The sequence below is a fragment of the Periophthalmus magnuspinnatus genome, chromosome 18 (genome assembly GCF_009829125.3).
Source record: "Periophthalmus magnuspinnatus isolate fPerMag1 chromosome 18, fPerMag1.2.pri, whole genome shotgun sequence".
Lineage (NCBI taxonomy): Eukaryota > Metazoa > Chordata > Actinopteri > Gobiiformes > Gobiidae > Periophthalmus > Periophthalmus magnuspinnatus.
Window position 1 is genome coordinate 898344 of NC_047143.1, and position 18541 is coordinate 916884.

An 18541-nucleotide genomic window follows, 5' to 3' on the forward strand; every position below is an offset into this window, starting at 1 on the left:
TCTACAGACGGTTCATACGAGATTTCATTAGGGTGATCTCCCCCCTTACTAAACTTACCTCTCCCTCTTTACAGTTCACCTGGTCCCCCGAGGCGCAGTCGGCCTTCGACAGGCTTAAGAAGCTGTTCACCTCCGCTCCCATCCTTCACCAGCCTGACTCCCTGCGCCAGTTCATCGTGGAGGTGGACGCCTCCAACTTGAGAGTGGGGGGGGCCCCCCACCACCGCCTTTGCCCATGCGCCTTCTTCTCCCATCGGTTGTCTTCGGCCAAGGCCAAGTACGACGTGGGGGACCGGGAACTCTTAGCCGTCAAGCTCGCCTTGGAAGAGTGGCGCCATTGGCTATAGGGGGCGGAGCAGCCGTTTGTGGTTTGGACCGACCACAAGAACCTGGAATACACTCAGTCCGCCAGACGACTTAACTCCCGACAGGCTCGTTGGTCCTTGTTTTTTAGCCGCTTCAACTTCATCCTGACCTACCGGCCCGGGTCCCGGAACACCAAACCGGATGCTCTCTCCCGCCAATTCACCGTGGACGACGGCCCGGGTTCCATGGAGACTATCCTTCCCCCCTCTTGCGTCGTCGCAGCGGTCCATTGGGAGACAGAGGACACCGTTCGAGAGGCCCAGACCAATGATCTTGACCCAGGTAACGGCCCACCTGGTAAACTATTTGTTCCCGATTCTGTCCGTTCCCAGGTGCTCCAGTGGGTTCACGCCTTCAAGTTTGCCTGCCATCCCGGTGCCAGTCGTTCCCTCTCTCTGCTCCAGAGACACTTCTGGTGGCCCACCATGGACACGGACACCCGGGCGTTTGTGTCGGCCTGCCAGGTATGTGCTCGAGCCAAGGCCTCCCATTCACCCCCCCTCTGGTCTCCTGTGTCCCCTCGCAGTTCCCCGGTGGCCGTGGTCCCACATTGCGGTGGACTTTGTCTCCGGACTACCTCCCTCTCAGGGGAACACGGTAATTCTTACCATAGTGGACCGTTTCTCTAAGGCCGCCCACTTTGTAGCCCTGCCCAAGCTCCCCACGACCAGGGAGACGGCTGACCAGCTCACCCGCCATGTCTTCCGCCTACACGGCATCCTGGCGGACATCGTGTCAGATAGAGGGACACAGTTTACGTCCCAGGTTTGGCAAGCCTTTTCCGACGGCTTAGGGTCCACGGTCAGTCTCACGTCCGGCTTCCATCCGCAGTCTAATGGACAAACGGAGCAGACCTGGCCAGATGGTTTGGCTCTCTTCCAAGACAATACAGTTAAAGACTCCCGCAAGTTGTCCCCCCGCTTCCTGGGTCCGTTCAAAATCATCAGAATCGTCAACCCCTCTGCTGTACGACTCCAGATACCCCGTCCCTCCAGATCCACCCAACCTTCCACGTCTCTCAGATCAAACCAGTCTGGACCAGCGAACTGCCCTCGCTCGCGCTCAAGCTCCGGTATTGTCTACCCTCTGCCCTGCCTCCTGCCCTGTCTTGGTCTCCGGTGTGCTTCCCGTCTCCTGCTCTGGCTCCCGCTCTCTGGATTACCCCAGCTCCGTCTCTCCTGGTCCGGCCCCTGGTCTCATCGTGTCTCGGTCCCGGCAGTCTCTGCCGCGCCAGAGACAGAGACTGCGCCAGTCCCGGTTTATCCCGCTCCTGCCCTGCCCTACGTCCCATGTATGATTAGCGAACAATCTGAATTGACTTCGATCCTCACTGTAAATAAGCGCACTGTGAACTTGCCCCCGAGTCTGCACTCATTGGTCCGCACCCACACTAGCCGTTATGACATTTAGTGATGTTTTTCTGCGTAAACCACGTCCCCTTGACGTCCAAAGTGATTCTAAGTTTGCTCAAAGCTTTTGTTTGTTAGTTTTTGTTGACAGTACAGAGTCATTGCATTTTAATAAGTAACAGTTAACTTCTGTTTTTCATACGGTACACCTTTATTTTGAAGAGTTACTTCCTAGTCTGGAAATAGGCTCTGATTAAAAGGTTTTTGAGATTTGTCAAAGATTTTTGTCAAAGTTCCATTTGCTGTGTTCATTCTCATCCTTGGAGATGATCATTCCCAAAAACTGCAGATTTCAAAGAAAAACCATCTACAGCAGAGTCATTACACATTTAATAAGCAGTAATTCATATTTGTTCAAATTCAAAGACCTGATACTTTTGAGATGGGTTTGATTAGCCTTAGAGCTTTGGGACTGAATCTTTTAAAAACAGAGTGGAGTCACTTGGCTGAGTAGTATTTCTCTGCTCCAGTGATTCCTCACACACTGCCTTCTTGAACACAACTGGACAGTAGTTGGGCCTCTAGTAAAAACAGGTACAGGACAGGACACACTTGGTGGACTCCTCCAGAGACGTGAAAATGTGTAGAGGTCCCATACTGAAGCTGAATGGAAGAATTACAGTTGTTGTATAGTGTCTGTATTGCACTAATTAAAATGTGCCAAATCCACATTTTTAGTGACTGAAAAGTATACTCATGTTCCAGGGTGTGAAAGGCTTTGGAAAAGTCGAGGAAAAGGACAAAACTGTCATCACTGATTAACTCTGAATGATCCAAAAGATCCATGTCTGTGAAACCACATTGGGATTCATCAAGGTGCTTTTGATTCCATTGTCTGGACATGAACTAAGACTTAAAGTCTGTATGTAAAGGCATATTGGACGAGAGTTTTATAGGACCACTTCCTGAACAACACATTCTGGCATCTGAGGAAAAACGTTGCTGCAGCCGCCTCCTCTCATGGCTCTTGATCTGGGCCTGTGCCACAGGGGGGTCTCCTGTGCCACACCAGTGTCCACCTGAGTCCTCTGTCCTCATCCTCCACCACAAGGCTCCTGAAGTCCCTGCTCTTGTCCTGTGGAACACAGTCTGTCCAGAGTTTGCATCTGCAGGGAACGATCACTTTAGAGCGAGTGTGGTGTGAAGAATCTTTAATTTTATAAATGAAATTCAAACTGGACCCTTCAATACTTTTATGGATGTGTTTATTTCTGTGCAGTAAGAATAATTTAAATTTGCATGATCTGTTGTTACTTCACATTTTAGATGTTTCTTGCTCCAGGTTTATCCATTGAATACAATGTAATATGGAATCTACATAAATGTGTCTCTTTTAATCCACTAATTACCATTATTGGTCTATATTTAAACAAGTTTTAATTGTTTTAAATGTTTGACATGTGCACCTCGATATTACAACAACTCATATGACAAAATGGAAAAAGTAATTTGTATTTTGTTTAAATGTGTTTCAAAGATCAAAAGTTAACTCCCACAGAACAGTCGAGCACAAAACTGAGCCTGTACATTTGAATATTTATGTGTTATCCAGTTACGCCATTTCATATTATTGTCACACATCATTTATTCTGCAAAACATTTGCCTCAACAATGTCCAGATATGTTACAGTTACACAAGATTTCACACAAATACAAAATACATTTAAAGAGTTAAATGTGACTAAAAGAGAAATATTTACATGCAAATACAAAGCCACTTTCTCCAGTTTGGCCTCAAACTGCTAAATATAATCCAGAGCCTGATCAAGTGCTCCTAGAAAACAGTATCAATCAATCAACATTTATTTATAGAGCACTTTACAACACTCATGGTGACCAAAATGCTTTCCAGTAAAATCAAATTAAAATAAGTTAAAATCATACTAAAACAGTAAAATAGGAGAATAAAATAGAATAAAGTACATTAATATAACAGAATATAAATAATGATAATGTGTCACAGCATTACTAAGTGTTAAAGCCAGTCTGAATAAATATGTTTTAAACCTGGATTTAAAAAGACCAAAGTCAGTGATGATGCACATATCAGGAGGCAGTTTGTTCCAGAGTTTGTTCCAGCCACAGAGAAGATCACCCCAGTGTTTGGATTTAGTTCTCAGAACTTCCAAAAGGAGTTGATTAGACGACCTCAAGGCCCAGTTTGGATTTCGGATCAACAGCTCATCCAGATAGGGCGGGGCGAGGCCATTAAGAACTTTAAAAACAAAAAGTAAAATTTTAAAATCAACTCTAAAAGAAACAGGAAGCCAATGGAGCGAATAAAGGACTGGGGTGATGTGTTGGCATCTGGATGTGTTAGTTAAAAGTCGTGCTGCATTCTGCACAAGTTGGAGGCGACGCAGGGACGACTGAGAGACACCAACATAAAGTGAGTTACAATAATCTATTCTAGAGCTGATAAAAGCAAGAATCATTTTCTCAAGATCATTGTGATTTAAAAATGGCTTGACTTTTGTTAAAAGACATAGTTGAAAAAAGCTCTGACCACGCTGTCAATTTGTTTGTCAAATTTTAAAGTGTTGTCAAGAATGACCCTGAGATTTTTAGCAGTTGGTCTGAGCCTTGAGGTCAAGGCCAAGATTTAAGGGGCAGAATCACCAAACAAAATATATTCAGTTTTTTCTTCATTTAAGTGAAGAAAATTTTGTCCTAGCCAGAGCTTGATATCTGCAATACAATCAAACAACGATTCAAGTGCGTCAAGTTTCCTTGACATTACAGGTAAATAAATCTGAACATCATCTGCAGTGGAACGCAAGCTTGTACTTGGCTATAATTGACCCCAGGTCCAGCATATTAAGTGAAAAATTGAAATATATAAGTGAAACAGGACAGGCCCAAGAATGGAACCTTGGTGTACTCCACAAAACAGGGAAGCAGTAGAGGATGATAGTTCACCTACCTGTATTGAAAAGGTCCTTTTGGTCAGGTACGAGGTGAACCACTCAAGTGCTGCACCGCAAATGCCAACATGGTGGTTTAGCAAGGACAGAAGGACCAAATTTCATTTGAAATGAAAGACAAGTTAGAAACAGATCTAAAATTAAATAAAACTGAAGGATCCAAATTAGTTTTTTTTAAGAAGAGGCCTAACTACGACATGTTTAAAAGCATTTGGGACACATCCTGAACTAAGACAAATGTTGATTAAATCCAAGAGGGAAGGCCCAACAGTGATGAACACCTTCTTTAGCAATTTGGTTGGTACAAGGTCCAAAGGACAGTTTGTTGTGCTCATATGTTTGACTACATCAGTGAGGAATGAAAGTGAGACCAGTTCAAAAGTCAAACACTGCAGAATGAGCGGCAACAATAGGCAGGTCTAAACTAATGCTGCAGATAGTTAGCTGTCGAACAGACACCACTTTGTTAACAAAAAAGCAAAGAAAATCTTCACAAGTGGAAACTGAGGCGTCAGTCAAAGGAAAAGTGCCTGGATTCACTACAGAATCAATTGTACTGAACAGCACTCGGGGAGAATGACCATTGCTAGATATAATATCAGACAGATATTGGGACTTAGCCTCTTTCACAGCTCTCTGATAATGAGCAAGATTGTCCCTCAGTATGTCCAGAGAAACATGTAGATTATCCTTTTTCCACCGTCGTTCTGCCTGTCTGCAACGCTGCCTAAGAGCACGAGTAGTGTCATTTAACCAGGGATCAGTCCTTGGCTTAGTGGACCTGTGCTTAAAAGGAGCAATACTGTCCAGGATCCCAGAACATGTTTTATAAAAAGATGAAAGGAGGGTGTCTGGGCATTCAGGTACATTCCTGGGTAAAAAACTGTGAGTCTATAAAAGCAGCAGCAAACTCCTCAGCTCTAGAGGACGTGATGATACGACGGCAGGAGGCTGGAACAGGAGGCTGGAACAGGAGGCTGGAACAGGAGGCTTGCTGACTGGAGGTGGAGCCAGAAAATTTAAAATAATGTGCAGATGATCTGAGAGGACAGTCTCAGATATTTCAACAAGTGAAACAGAAAGCTCATGGGAAAGAATCAGGTCCAGTGTGTGACCAGCTTTGTGAGGAGGTCCATCCACAGACTGAATTAAATCAAAAGATGTCAGAAGGCGTCTGAAATCATTTGTGAACTGATCAGATGGACAACATACATGGATGTGGAAATCCCTACAGACAAGTATATGTTCATATTTAGGGACCACGTCAGCTAAAAATTCAGAAAAGTCCTGAATAAAGTCTTTATTATATTTAGGTGGACGGTAGATTACTGCACATAAAACAGGACGAGTAAGCTCTATTGTAAACAACTGCATTTCAAAAGAAGAGTAACTGTTAACATGTAAAAGCTTTCATCTAAAATTGTCCTTGAAGACTGCTGCAACTCCGCCCCCACGACCAGACGCTCGAGGTGAGCTGAAGCACCGAGGGGGGAGGAGCTCCGTGAACACGCTGTTGTCACCTGGTTTAGTCCAGGTTTCCGTCAACAACAGAAAATCCAGGAAATGAGTTGAGAAGAAATCATTCAGGATAAAAGTTTTATTTGTGAGCGACTTGGTATTAATCAGGGCAGCACGAATTGTAATGTGGTCAGTTTTCTGAGGCCGACAAGGGACCAGGCGAAGATTTTCCCTCAAGGAGACCCGTTTGTAGATTCTGACGTCGCTGGCTCAACTGTGGACAGCCCGTGTCTGACAGCTGACCGGAGCCAGCGTGACTCCGAGGAATGCCGCACAACACAACATAGCCGTTAAACTCCCCAGAAAGCTCCGTGGAGGAACAAGGATGATAATCTGAGGACCGGGACAGGTAGGCTCTCAATCTGACAAGAACCCCGCTTCTTTTTCCACGTCTTCTGTGGCGACTTTGGCGAGGCAACGGCGCAGGTAGACGCCACAGGTAGTGGGGTGTGGACACCCGGAGTGGTGGAAGCGTCTTTGACTGTCCACTAAAGCCATGGATTGAAGGCTTTACCAGGGAGTCCCGGATTTTTAGGAGAATCTGGCGATCGTAAGTTAGTAAAGGTGACACATTTTTTTACGAAGAGTGATAACAGCAGTAACCGTAGCAAAACACGGAGCAGAGGTAGACGACAAGCCGTACACAGAGGCACCATCTTGCCAATCACATGATTTAAGTCACTCTGTATTTACATAAATGTATTGAACATCCAGGAGCTCACATCTGAAATGGTCCAAGTCCAGGTCCTCAGGTCCTCTCTCTAGCGCCCCCCTCTGGCCCGGACCTGAATCAACAGAACACAGCACATCAGCAGGTGACAAAAGAAAGTCTAAACGCAAACAATGTCTAAACCAGGACTAACCCAAGTCTAAACCAAGTATGCAGGTCGAAAGTAGGTCTAACCCAGGTCAAAACCATCACTAAATCAGATCTAAACCAGGTCTACCCCAGGTCTAAAGGTGCAGTACCTTGCAGTAGTAGTAGTACATTGGAAGGATGTAGAGGAGCTTCAACAGTAGAATGACCAGGACTCTGATGATTAGGTCTGAGACTGGAGCTGCAACACAAAAGACCCAGATCAGTCCAGACCAGGACCAGGACAAGGACCAAGACCAAGACCAGGACGAAGACCAGGACCAAGACCAAGACCAGGACAAAGACCAGGACAAGGACCAGGACCAGGACCAAGAACCGAGACAAGGACCAAGACCAGGACCAAGACAAGGACAAGGACAAGGACAAGGACCAAGACCAGGACCAAGACCAGGACCAGGACCAGGACCAGGACCAAGACCAGGACCAGGACCAAGACCAAGACCAAGACAAGGACAAGGACAAAGAACAAAGCCAGAAGTAGGACAAAGACCAGGATCAAGACCAGAGCCACGACCAAGACAAAGGCCAGAACCAGGACCATGACAAGCACCGAGACCAAGACCCTCACATGACCCTGTGTGACCCTCACATGACCCTGTGTGACCCTCACATGACCCTGTGTGACCCTCACATGACCCTGTGTGACCCTCAAATGACCCTGTGTGACCCCTGACCCTCACATGAGGCTGTTGCTGGACGTACCTCCCAGAGAGAGCTGGAGGCTGGGGCTCTGAGAGGAGAAGTTGTGGTTGAACACATGCAGGTGGTAAACACAGGTGTAGTTTCCTTTGTGGGCGGAGCCAGTGTCAGAGAACAGGAAGTGTGCGGAGTGATTGACAGCGGGCAGGGTGTGGTTCTGACCGAGGGGCGCAGTGGGAGAGAGGAGCTGGAAGGAGCCTCCCGGGTACTGTGGCTCCACAGAGCATTTGACCCTGAACTTTGACCCCAGCAGCACCCGGACCCCCTGTGGCCGGGCCTGGGAAGCCCCGTCAGACACAGACAGAGAGATGACCGGACGATTCAGTAAGTCTGTGGAGAGAGATGATTGGACAGTTCAGTCTGTGGAGAGAGATGATTGGACAGTTCAGTCTGTGGAGAGAGATGATTGGACAGTTCAGTCTGTGGAGAGAGATGATTGGACAGTTCAGTCTGTGGAGAGGAGTGTGTGTGACACAGAGGAGTGGACATCACACATTTTACACCTGACAGTTCCCTGGAGCAACTAGAAAAAAACATCTGAGAAACATAAAAATGTGAGATCAGACTTTTACCTGAACACACCACCTCCACACGTGAGGAAGAGGAGAAGGAGAATGAACCATAGACACATTCTCTCACTGCAGACTTCTTCTTCACACAGTCAGGTGAGACCCACCACACTGGACTCTGTGGAAAATCATCTCTCTTTTCTCCATAAACAGCAGAGCCACAGTCCAGGTCTCTGCACACAGCAACTGTGACCTCCAGGACCCAGGGTCCAGAGGGTTTATACGGCTCCACCCGTCTCCACTCTCTGTGTCTCACCTCCACAGTCCCAGCACAGCGACTGGCCCCTCCCACCAGCCTGAGCGGCTCTGAACAGACAAGAGACAGAGTGAGCCCCGCCCCTTTACCTGAGCAGTGAGGCCCCGCCCCTTTACCTGAGCAGTGAGGCCCCGCCCCTTTACCTGAGCAGGTGAGGTTGACAGCGGCTCCAGAGGAGCAGGTCTCTGAGCCGGAGCGGGGACAGTCCATCAGAGCAGACTCATGGCCCTCACAGTGGAACGTCTGCCTCAGAGGAGAGAGCGCCCCCTGGAGGAGAGAAGGAGCCCCACAGCCCAGCTCCCTGCACAGCACCTCTGCCCCCTGCTGGTCCAAGGCCCCTTCACAGACCCAGGTCCAGGACTGGTCCCAGATCTGCACTGATCCTGAGCACAGACTGGGCCCCGAGACCAGACGCACCGAGTCTGTGGACACACATGTGTGACATCACCGCTCTGAGCCAATAGGACACACACAGGGCTGTGACATCACCGCTCTGAGCCAATAGGACACACACAGGGCTGTGACATCACCGCTCTGAGCCAATAGGACACACACAGGGCTGTGACATCACCGCTCTGAGCCAATAGGACACACACAGGGCTGTGACATCACCGCTCTGAGCCAATAGGACACACACAGGGCTGTGACATCACCGCTCTGAGCCAGGACCATGGATCTATCTATTAAATATTTCACTCCTTGTAAAAATCATAATTTTTTATTTATTTTCAGATCATAATCTTTTTCTCAGCTCCACAATTGTCTTTTTTCTCAAAAAAACGCTTTTTAATCGTTAGCTTTGTCTACGCTCTATATTTGCTGGAGCTAAGCTCAAGTGCTGATTGGTTAGAGCGGTCACATGGTACAACATGAAAGAGCATGTGAGCGATGTGAACAGGCCCAACCGTCACCAATGAGCCACAGGTTTAGGACATGGTTCAGAAGTGATACACATTATAGTTTGTAATTGATCATTTATCTATTATTCCCTCGCCTCCTTCGCGGTCGCTCCGCTCGCTCTCGTCAAAGTCTCATGGGGGGAAGCTCAACTGTGCATGGTCCATGGGCAGGACAGGATGTACCAAGCTGCTAAAGGCTAAACTCGTGACAAGCACCATTGAGCACAGCCCATTGACTTTAAGGGGCAGCCATGTTTAGGCCCCAGCGCTTTGCCAAGACCCAGACCAAGACTAGGACCAGGACTAAAACCAGGACCAACACCAAGAAAAAAAACAAAAAAAACAACAAAAAAAACATGAAAATGTGAGATCAGACATTTACCTGAACACTTCACCTCCACACCCCAGGAGGAGGAGTCCGAACGGACGACACAGTGTCTCACTGCAGACGTCTTCACACAGACAGACGAGACCATCCACACTGAACTCTGTGGAAAATCACCTCTTTGTTCTCTATAAACAGCAGAGCCACAGTCCAGGTCTCTGCACACAGCAGCTCCAGCTTCCAGGACCCAGAGTCCATTGGGCTCATTCACCCATCTCCACTCTCCTCTGTGTCTCACCTCCACAGTCCCAGCACAGCGACTGGCCCCTCCCACCAGCCTGAGCTCTGAACAGACAAGAGACAGAGTGAGCCCCGCCCCTTTACCTGAGCAGTGAGCCCCGCCCCTTTACCTGAGCAGTTAAGCCCTGTCCAGCCCAGAGTAAAACAAATATTCAATTTTGTCAACTGGACAAAAGTTTTAGAGCAGGGGTACCTGTGAGAGACACAATAGATTTTTTTTTTTTTTTTTTTTTGCTCTGGACAACAGAGGGATTACATAAACACAGTGGCAAAGTGGTTATCCTGTGTCCTCCTCTCACCAGGAGGTTGTGGGTTAGACTCTGATCTGAGTGGAGTGTGCATGTTCTCCCTGTGTTACTGTGGCAGAGTGGTTATCCTGGTGTGTGAGTGTCTTTACCTGAGCTGTTGTCTTCTGCCAGGAGCCCTGCACACACAAAAGTCACAAACCAATATTAATCAAATGTACATTTATTTTGACATTTTGCTGAGACAGTGTTTCAGACACACACAAGCCAATTCCCGTAAGACTGAAGTAGCTGCAGTGTGGGGCCTGAAGTACACTTTGACAAATAAATATGTACAACATCGAACAGACTGCAGTTAAACCATAAAGTGTATTGGAGCAGTGTGTTCGCTACGACAGCTCCATCTGCTCCTTCAGCCTGGTCTGTGTGAATGTGCCCAGGGTTCTGCACAAGGAACACACATCAAATAGACTCAAGGTCTGACAAAGTTTTAGACCTGGTTTAGACCTGGTTTAGACCTGGTTTAGACCTGGTTTAGACCTGGTTTAGACCTGCTGTAGTCCTGCTTTAAGATTAAAATAAACATTCTTATCTTCAAGGGGACAAATACGTGACTATTTTGTGTCTTCACAGCCATAAAGTGTCCAAGTCACTGCACCAGCCCCTTTTCACAAATATCATTAATAAAACCACACATTCAACACATTCACCTCACTCTCCAGCTCACTGGAGATTAAAGGGACTTAATCCTCTGTTGAGCACATTTGTTCAAGAGGGAAACAGAAGTGGACAAATGAGAGTTTATATGTGTTACTCTTAAAGTGATGTAACGCCTGACAGAACAGTTTCATATTCACCACACGGTGGTGTATAAGACTCTCTAAAACAGCATCATAAAAACAGATCATGATTTTGTGCTCACACCAAACAGCCTAAGTCTCCTTAAAAAGTGGAGCTTTGAACAAACAAAATCTGCATGTACATTCCATCTGAACAAGTTGTCCATATACACACCCAAATATTTAAAAGATGCAACCTACTCCATTTGTCTACCCTCAATGATAACAGGATCATGAGTCTGCAGAGGTCAGGGGTCAAACTCCATCTCCTTACTTTTGTTCACATTAAGAGTTAAGTGAAGCTCACTGCACCAAGACAGACCAGAGTTTATGTCTTTAAGGCAGGTGGAGATACAGTCACCCCCGTTACGAAGGTCTGGCTGATGGTTCCGGTATTCATTTGTATACAGCGTGAACAAAACAGATGAACTCGCTCCACCTTGTGGCACACCTGTATTACACAGTCCTGGTCTAGTCCTGGTTCAGAAGATACATATATATGAAGCAAGAAATATGGAATTATATAGAAAGAAGGAGAGAAAAAAACATTAAATATGTTCAGCAAATATATTTCATATCTTATATTCAAACCCTCAGAGTGCCCACTCTTTACTTTTGGACAGACCCTGCAAACCGCCATCTGTCAGTGAGTCTCTGTGCCTCAGGGTCAGGGAATGCCACGAGTGCACAGCAGAGTTCAAAGAGTGAAAGACATTTAGAAATTTAAATATCAAAGAAGCTTTGAGTTATTTTGAGTTGTTCACACGCTCATGCATAAAAAAAAAAATCATATTTATGAATAACACGACGACGCTTAAATGCAGCATCACACAGAAACAAGTTTCACTTACTTAGACTGTGCATGGACCAGACCAGGACTAGTGCTCCGAAGGCCATAACCAGGTCTAAACCGGGTCTAAACCAGGACTAAACCAAGACTGAAAATGGCAGAAAAACTTGTAGTTTCTTCATTTGTCTTGGTGCCTACACTTCCTGCTCTTTGAATGTGTGATATTCTTTACATCCTGTTTAGTTCGTTCTTCTTCTCTGTTTTTTTGGTCATTCACTTCTGCTAATGTGGTCAGAGGTGCTGCTGGTGCTGCTGCTGCAACTAATACTAAAGGTCACGTCAGCATCAGAAGCAAAGCCTACATCTCGCCATTCAAACGTGCACACAAACGTGGATTGATCCTGAATTGATGTCATAGTTCCTTGTTTTACATACAACGTTTTTCCTGATAGTTTTGTATCATGTTTTAACATGAAACTGTTGCATCATTTTGAGCTGGTATCGGGTCATCACATGAGAGTCTGATGTTAAAACGTGATATTGCAGATTTTTAGTATGAAATGGCAGTTCTCCAATGGTGAGGGAGGTTTTTGGGTAATGCCCCCTGCTTAGCAAAGGTCCCCTCTGGGAAAAACGGCGCCTGACTGATTATCAATGTTCAGATCTAGATTTACGGACAAAATATTGAAATAAGATGAACATTTTAAGACCAAAATGACAAGTCTGACAGCAGCAGTTACAGAGAGAAGGGCAACGGTTTTTCAATAGAAAGTGAATTGGAGTCAAAGTCAATGGAGCCAGTTAATAATAATGCACCCACGGACACTGCACAGAAGTAAAAAAACATAAAACAGGTGAAAGAAAAACACACAGTACAAACCTGGATGAGGGTGTGACTGGTCATGTGGTGTAGGATCGTCTGAGGATCATCTCCCAAAACCTCCTGTAAATGTGTGTAATGTTCAAAAACACAAACTGAGATGAAGAGCAGAATGCAACACTTGAGTAATTAGTTTGTATCTATAACGAGTCATAAAAGTTCTTAATTCAAACTTCTTCAGCTCAAATTTGAAACTGCAGAATAACTACAAACGTCGCACTGGTGCAAAGAGACGGAGCACAGTACAAACACTGAGCCCAAAACAGAAGTGTTCCCTCTGTCATGGACTGAACGTCAATATAGTGATCGTGGTGACAGACCTGCGTGGAAACAACCACAACTCACAGCGTCTGAGAAGATACTGATCTATGAGGAAATATATGGTTATATTCTGGTTAATAAAGATGTATTTGAACACCAGTGATGAGAAAATACTTTAATGAAGCACTAATATGACAGAAACGTGATTAATACTGAAGGAACTTTTAAAGTGTCTCGCTGCTTACACACCACAACCAATCACAGGACGCTAAGATGTCATCCTTTCATTAAAATTCACACATGCTAGTTTGGACCTCTTTTCTAGGAACTCCTTCGGTGCCCATAGCCTCGTCTCCATAGGAACGGGATGGGACGGTTTAGGTACTGAAGGTACTGCCTTTCAAGGGTCTCTGCTGCAGTTAGGACTTGGAACGCTCGTGCTGCTGTGTGTTTTATGGTGCCAATAAATTCCTTTTGTGTATTTTGTGTGTCTAGAAGTGCAGAAAAGTTTAAATTAATCACTTAAGTAGATGCAGAGAAAGATTTATACTCATTTTACAGTTTATTTTTTCAATCCATTCAGATATTTTCAGTTTCTGTTACATATTTCTATATAACACTTCACACAAAATACAGCAGAAACTATTAACAAGGTCAAGGACTAACGGAGCAACACTTTCTGTGGTTTTGTAGTCCAAGCTCAAGGATGTCCAACTTGCAAATCAAAATGCTTGGTTCTTGGTTGTGTTATCCAGCACAACTCATTACACCAACCTCCTGTATCCAAACCCTGAGAACAGCATGGGTAAGTTTTATTTTCATGGCTAAGTTTTATTTTCATGGTTATGTTTTATTTTCGGTGGGAATGTCTCGGTGAATGTGAGGAAAGTCCTGTTTCTGTGCTCCAAACACTTCAAAGATGAGTTCAGTAACCTCCGCCAATACCAAGAAGTGTCTTTAATGATCCCCTTTGTAGTAGAATATTTAATTCCTTGTTCTGTAAGCACACCTACATTTAGAATGTGTTTACATTTGTAGTAACGTTGCATCTCTGTTTGTGCCTGTTTTATGGCAGCTGTCTCTGTGCAAATGCAGCGTTAGAAATCATTAAAACTTGGACAATACAATTTATTTTTAATTTGGTGGCACAAGACATGAAAGAATTGATTGCTTTCACTGTTGGCATGTAAAATGTACAGCTTTGTGAAGTTGTGCAACAATAATGAACAGTGAATGAAGGGCTAAAATAATAATTGCTCACTACACTCATTGTACAGTTCCCATAATTGCACCATCCAAATATTGCAAAATCCATTAGTTGTACAGACTCCATCAGTTTGTCCCATTCAAGACATTTGCATTTTATTCCCACCCCCTTCATATTTTGCCCAAACATACAAATTTGTCTCTATAGAAAAGTTAAAATCACATTTCCACTGTAGATGAAGCATGTTTGGTTTGACCAGAACCAGTTTTTCATTTGTGCTTTAAAAGAACTGTACGGGACATTCTGTCAGGGTTAGAGACTATTCCACAGGTCACACCTTGGACAGATACATCCTGACCAAAGGTGGCCCGTCTGTGGGGTCACAGGTCACCTCTGGTGGTGGCTCGTGTGGTCCTTGCTGAACTTTTGTTATATTTAACGGTGGTGGTCGAGGGAGTGTAGGACCTTATAAATCAAACTATTTTAATGTTGACCATGTTGTTAAAGTCCAATAGTCTGTGCTTTTTCAGAACGTGACAGTGATGGTGAGGAATGTTTTTTTTTGTTTTTTTGTTTTTTTTATCAAGTATTTCTAGACCTCTTTTATAGAGGATTTCAGTAGTTTTAAGTGTTGTGGGGCAAGAGACCAAGTAGTTAAACAATAGTCTATGTAAAAGATAATCATAGGATTAGGTCCAGGTGTGTGTGGGAGGAGCCCAAATCTGCGCCCAGGCTCAGATATAGAAGGGAGGGGAGAAAGTGCAAAAAATCTGTTAGGCGTGTTCTATCAAAGTGACGATTGGATTCGGTCAATTCAAATCTCAAAAGTTTATTTCCCTGACAGTTACAATCTAATACAGCACTTGGGGTCATATGATCTGTCCCTCGTATGTGCAGAGGCTCTGTCTGCCTTTCCCTGGCCCCAAAGAATAAAAATGTAACATGCAACATGAATATGCAAATATTATGTTGAGCAGGTTGACGCCTTGATCCCTCCTTCCGGCCTCGTTCACCTCTCCCGGCTGCACCGGTCTGTTTTTCGGCCTTGAGTCTCATCCGACCGCCTTGTGTCTGTAAAGGAGCATTTACACAACCCCAACAGTTTCCCATAATTCATATCACACAATGTTGCCTTTAAAGAGAGAGACTGTTATCATGAGTGAATAGTTAGTGCTTGTTAAACAACCTTCAAAAGGATACAGCATTCAAAGAATATATGAATTCAGTATAAAAATGGTGGTTACATGACAATATTCAAAGCATATATGAATTATTATGTTTTGATATGATATATGAATTATATAATGCATCTAAAAAGCTTTATTCAAACTAATATGCATTCAGTGTTTTGATATATGTATATGTGATGCAACTAAGAAACTTTATTACTTAGCATAGCCCTCAAATGGCAGGACTGACAGGGATCATGACAAATGGGCAAATGCATATGCAATATTTGAAACTTGAATAAGTAATAAATACAGAAACACCTAATTAAAAAAGTAGTCAGATTATTTTACATCTGGCCTTTTCAGGGCAGCCATGTTGCTGATGCGGTCCTCAGTGAAAATGTGTTTGACGCCCCTGGTTTATGAAGTCAAAGGCTTTCTTCACGTCTAATAATGTCTGATAACTGATAATATCAATGACCCTGATCGGGCTCTGTTCAGGATCACTGACATTTCAGACCATGAAGTCGCCAAAGTAATTACAGGCTTAAAGAACTCAAAAACACTTGGTGCAACTGGTCTAAATACAAGTTTTCTTTTTTTAGGATCCTCTAATCACCCATCTCCTCAGTATGTTCTTCTGATTGGAAAGTAGCTGCGGTTACACCAGTTTTTAAATCAGGTGCTAAAACAGACATGGCTAATTATCGACCTATAAACACACTGTTATATCTAAAATAGCTGAGAAGTGGGTGGTCAAACTTCTCACTGCTCATTCAGAAAACACCAAACCCTCTTCACATCCACTACAGTTTGTCTTTCGTACCATCACTCCACAGACACTGCCCTGTGTGTGTTAACAGAAAACATTAAGAGCTTGCTGGACAAGAGTCCCTGTGCTGGGGCTGTTTTCTTAGACTTGATGAAAACCTTTTACTCCGTAAACCACCAGATCTTTCTCCAGATCGAGTCAGTTTAACATCTTTAGTCAAGCTCTTCAGTGGTTTACATCATATCTGTCCCACAGGAAACAGTATGTGGGAGTTGATGGTGTAAAATCCTTGTGTTTAGACTGTGATGTTGGTGTCCCACAGGGGTCAATCCTTGGGACAGTTTTATTCTCCCTCTTTATCAATAACTTACCAAATGCTTGTCCAAATGTATTCTCACAGATGTATGTGGATGATGCAGTCACATACACTCAAGACAAAAACGTTCAGCAAACTGCTGATGACCTCACAGCTGCTGAGGACCTCACAGCTGCTGAGGACCTCACAGTTGCTGAGGACCTCACAGTTGCTGATGACCTCACAGTTGCTGATGACCTCACAGTTGCTGATGACCTCACAGTTGCTGAGGACCTCACATCTTTCTTATTGTCTGTGCATAACTTGCTTAAAGACTCGTGCCTCCTGTTAAAAAACATAAAAATGGTCTGCATGTTCTTCTCAAAACATCACACTGAACTACAGCAGTCAAATGTCTTTCTCAATGGAGTAGAAGTTGATCTGGTCCCAGAATTTAAATACCTTGGAGTGGCATCACCCTTAAAGAAGTGCATTAAATATAAAAACAATTCAGCACATGAGCCACCACCAGAGGTGACCTGTGACCCCACAGACGGGCCACCTTTGGTCAGGATGTATCTGTCCAAGGTGTGACCTGTGGAATAGTCTCTAACCCTGACAGAATGTCCCGTACAGTTCTTTTAAAGCACAAATGAAAAACTGGCTCTGGTCAAACCAAACATGTTTCATCTACAGTGGAAATGTGATTTTAACTTTTCTATAGAGACAAATTTGCATGTTTGGGCAAAATATGAAGGGGGTGGGAATAAAATGTAAAAAACTGGGTCTGTGCAATGAATGGAATGTGCAGTATTTTGTCTGGTGCAACTATGGGAATTGTGTAATTTTTATTTTGACCCTTCTGTGACCCCAGCCCTTGGGACAACGGATGGAAATTAGACTTTGGCTTTTATCTGATGTGTTTATGTTCATGTCATGTCTGTTCATTAACATGCATTTATTTCATATATGAGTAAATCTGTCTATAATTAGACCTGTTTTCAGAAATTGTTTCAGTCACTGGTCTCTAGTTTTCATTAGTTTCCTACATTCTTTGTTCAGCCATGGCAAATTACATTTTGTTTTTAATTTTTGTTTCCCTCTAATGGAGAAGATTGATATAACATCTAGAACAGTTTAGTTGAGGATCATCATTGGACAGGATTAATTCCCGGTTTACAGATGATAAAGCTTCGGCCACATATTGCTGTTGATTCCTGGGTATGAATTAATTTAGAGATCTGTTATTAGGACTAGTAAAATCATGAACCTCTCACTAATGGACTCAGGATATAGAGTTTACTCTGGTGAAATACATATTGATCTGTGCAGCACAATGAAAGCGTGAGGAACAGTACGGGGCCAATATTCAAATTTGGAAAACAATTCAACTAAAAGCTAAATTTTAAATTTCTGCCACGTCTGTATTTTTCAATCTACACAAATAAATTAAAATGCATTTATATACATGCATATACGAGTATATACATGCATATACGAGTATATACATGCATACTCGTGCACACTCGTGCATATGTGTATTCTCTAAATCTGACCATCTGAACAAATCAATAGTTCTTATGCATTTTTTTGCCAATAAAGAGAATTTATATAAATTAAGATATTACAACCCAGACTCCGCTCCTCATCAGTCACTGTGGGTTGTTTTCCCAGGATTTTCATCACCGATGGCGCAGATTGGCAGCCTCGCTTCTGTCAATCAGCCCCAGGGCAGCTGTGGCTACAATAGTAGCGTGGAAATGAATGAATAATGACTCTAGTGTAGAGGCTTTGACAAGACTGTGAAGAGCAGTACAAGTGTAAGACATTATTATTATTTATCCTGTCAGGGTTTTATAACTCGAGTTCTCATAGACGAGGAGCTCATAGGACTAAACGAGGACTAAACCAAGACTAGACCAAGACTAGACCAAGACTAGA

General features: G+C 44.0%; 1 protein-coding gene across 1 annotated transcript; it reads right to left on the reverse strand.

Annotated features, from left to right (window-relative positions):
* Positions 1 to 8290: 8290 nt before the first annotated feature.
* LOC129457130 (scavenger receptor cysteine-rich type 1 protein M130-like) lies at positions 8291 to 10100 on the reverse strand. The gene is made up of 5 exons (XM_055229214.1): positions 10020 to 10100; positions 9900 to 9969; positions 8762 to 9040; positions 8542 to 8668; positions 8291 to 8330 (listed from the first exon to the last, which is right to left on the reverse strand). The coding sequence occupies exons 1-5, from the start codon at positions 10098 to 10100 to the stop codon at positions 8291 to 8293; spliced, it is 597 nt and encodes a 198-aa protein (XP_055085189.1).
* Positions 10101 to 18541: the final 8441 nt, after the last annotated feature.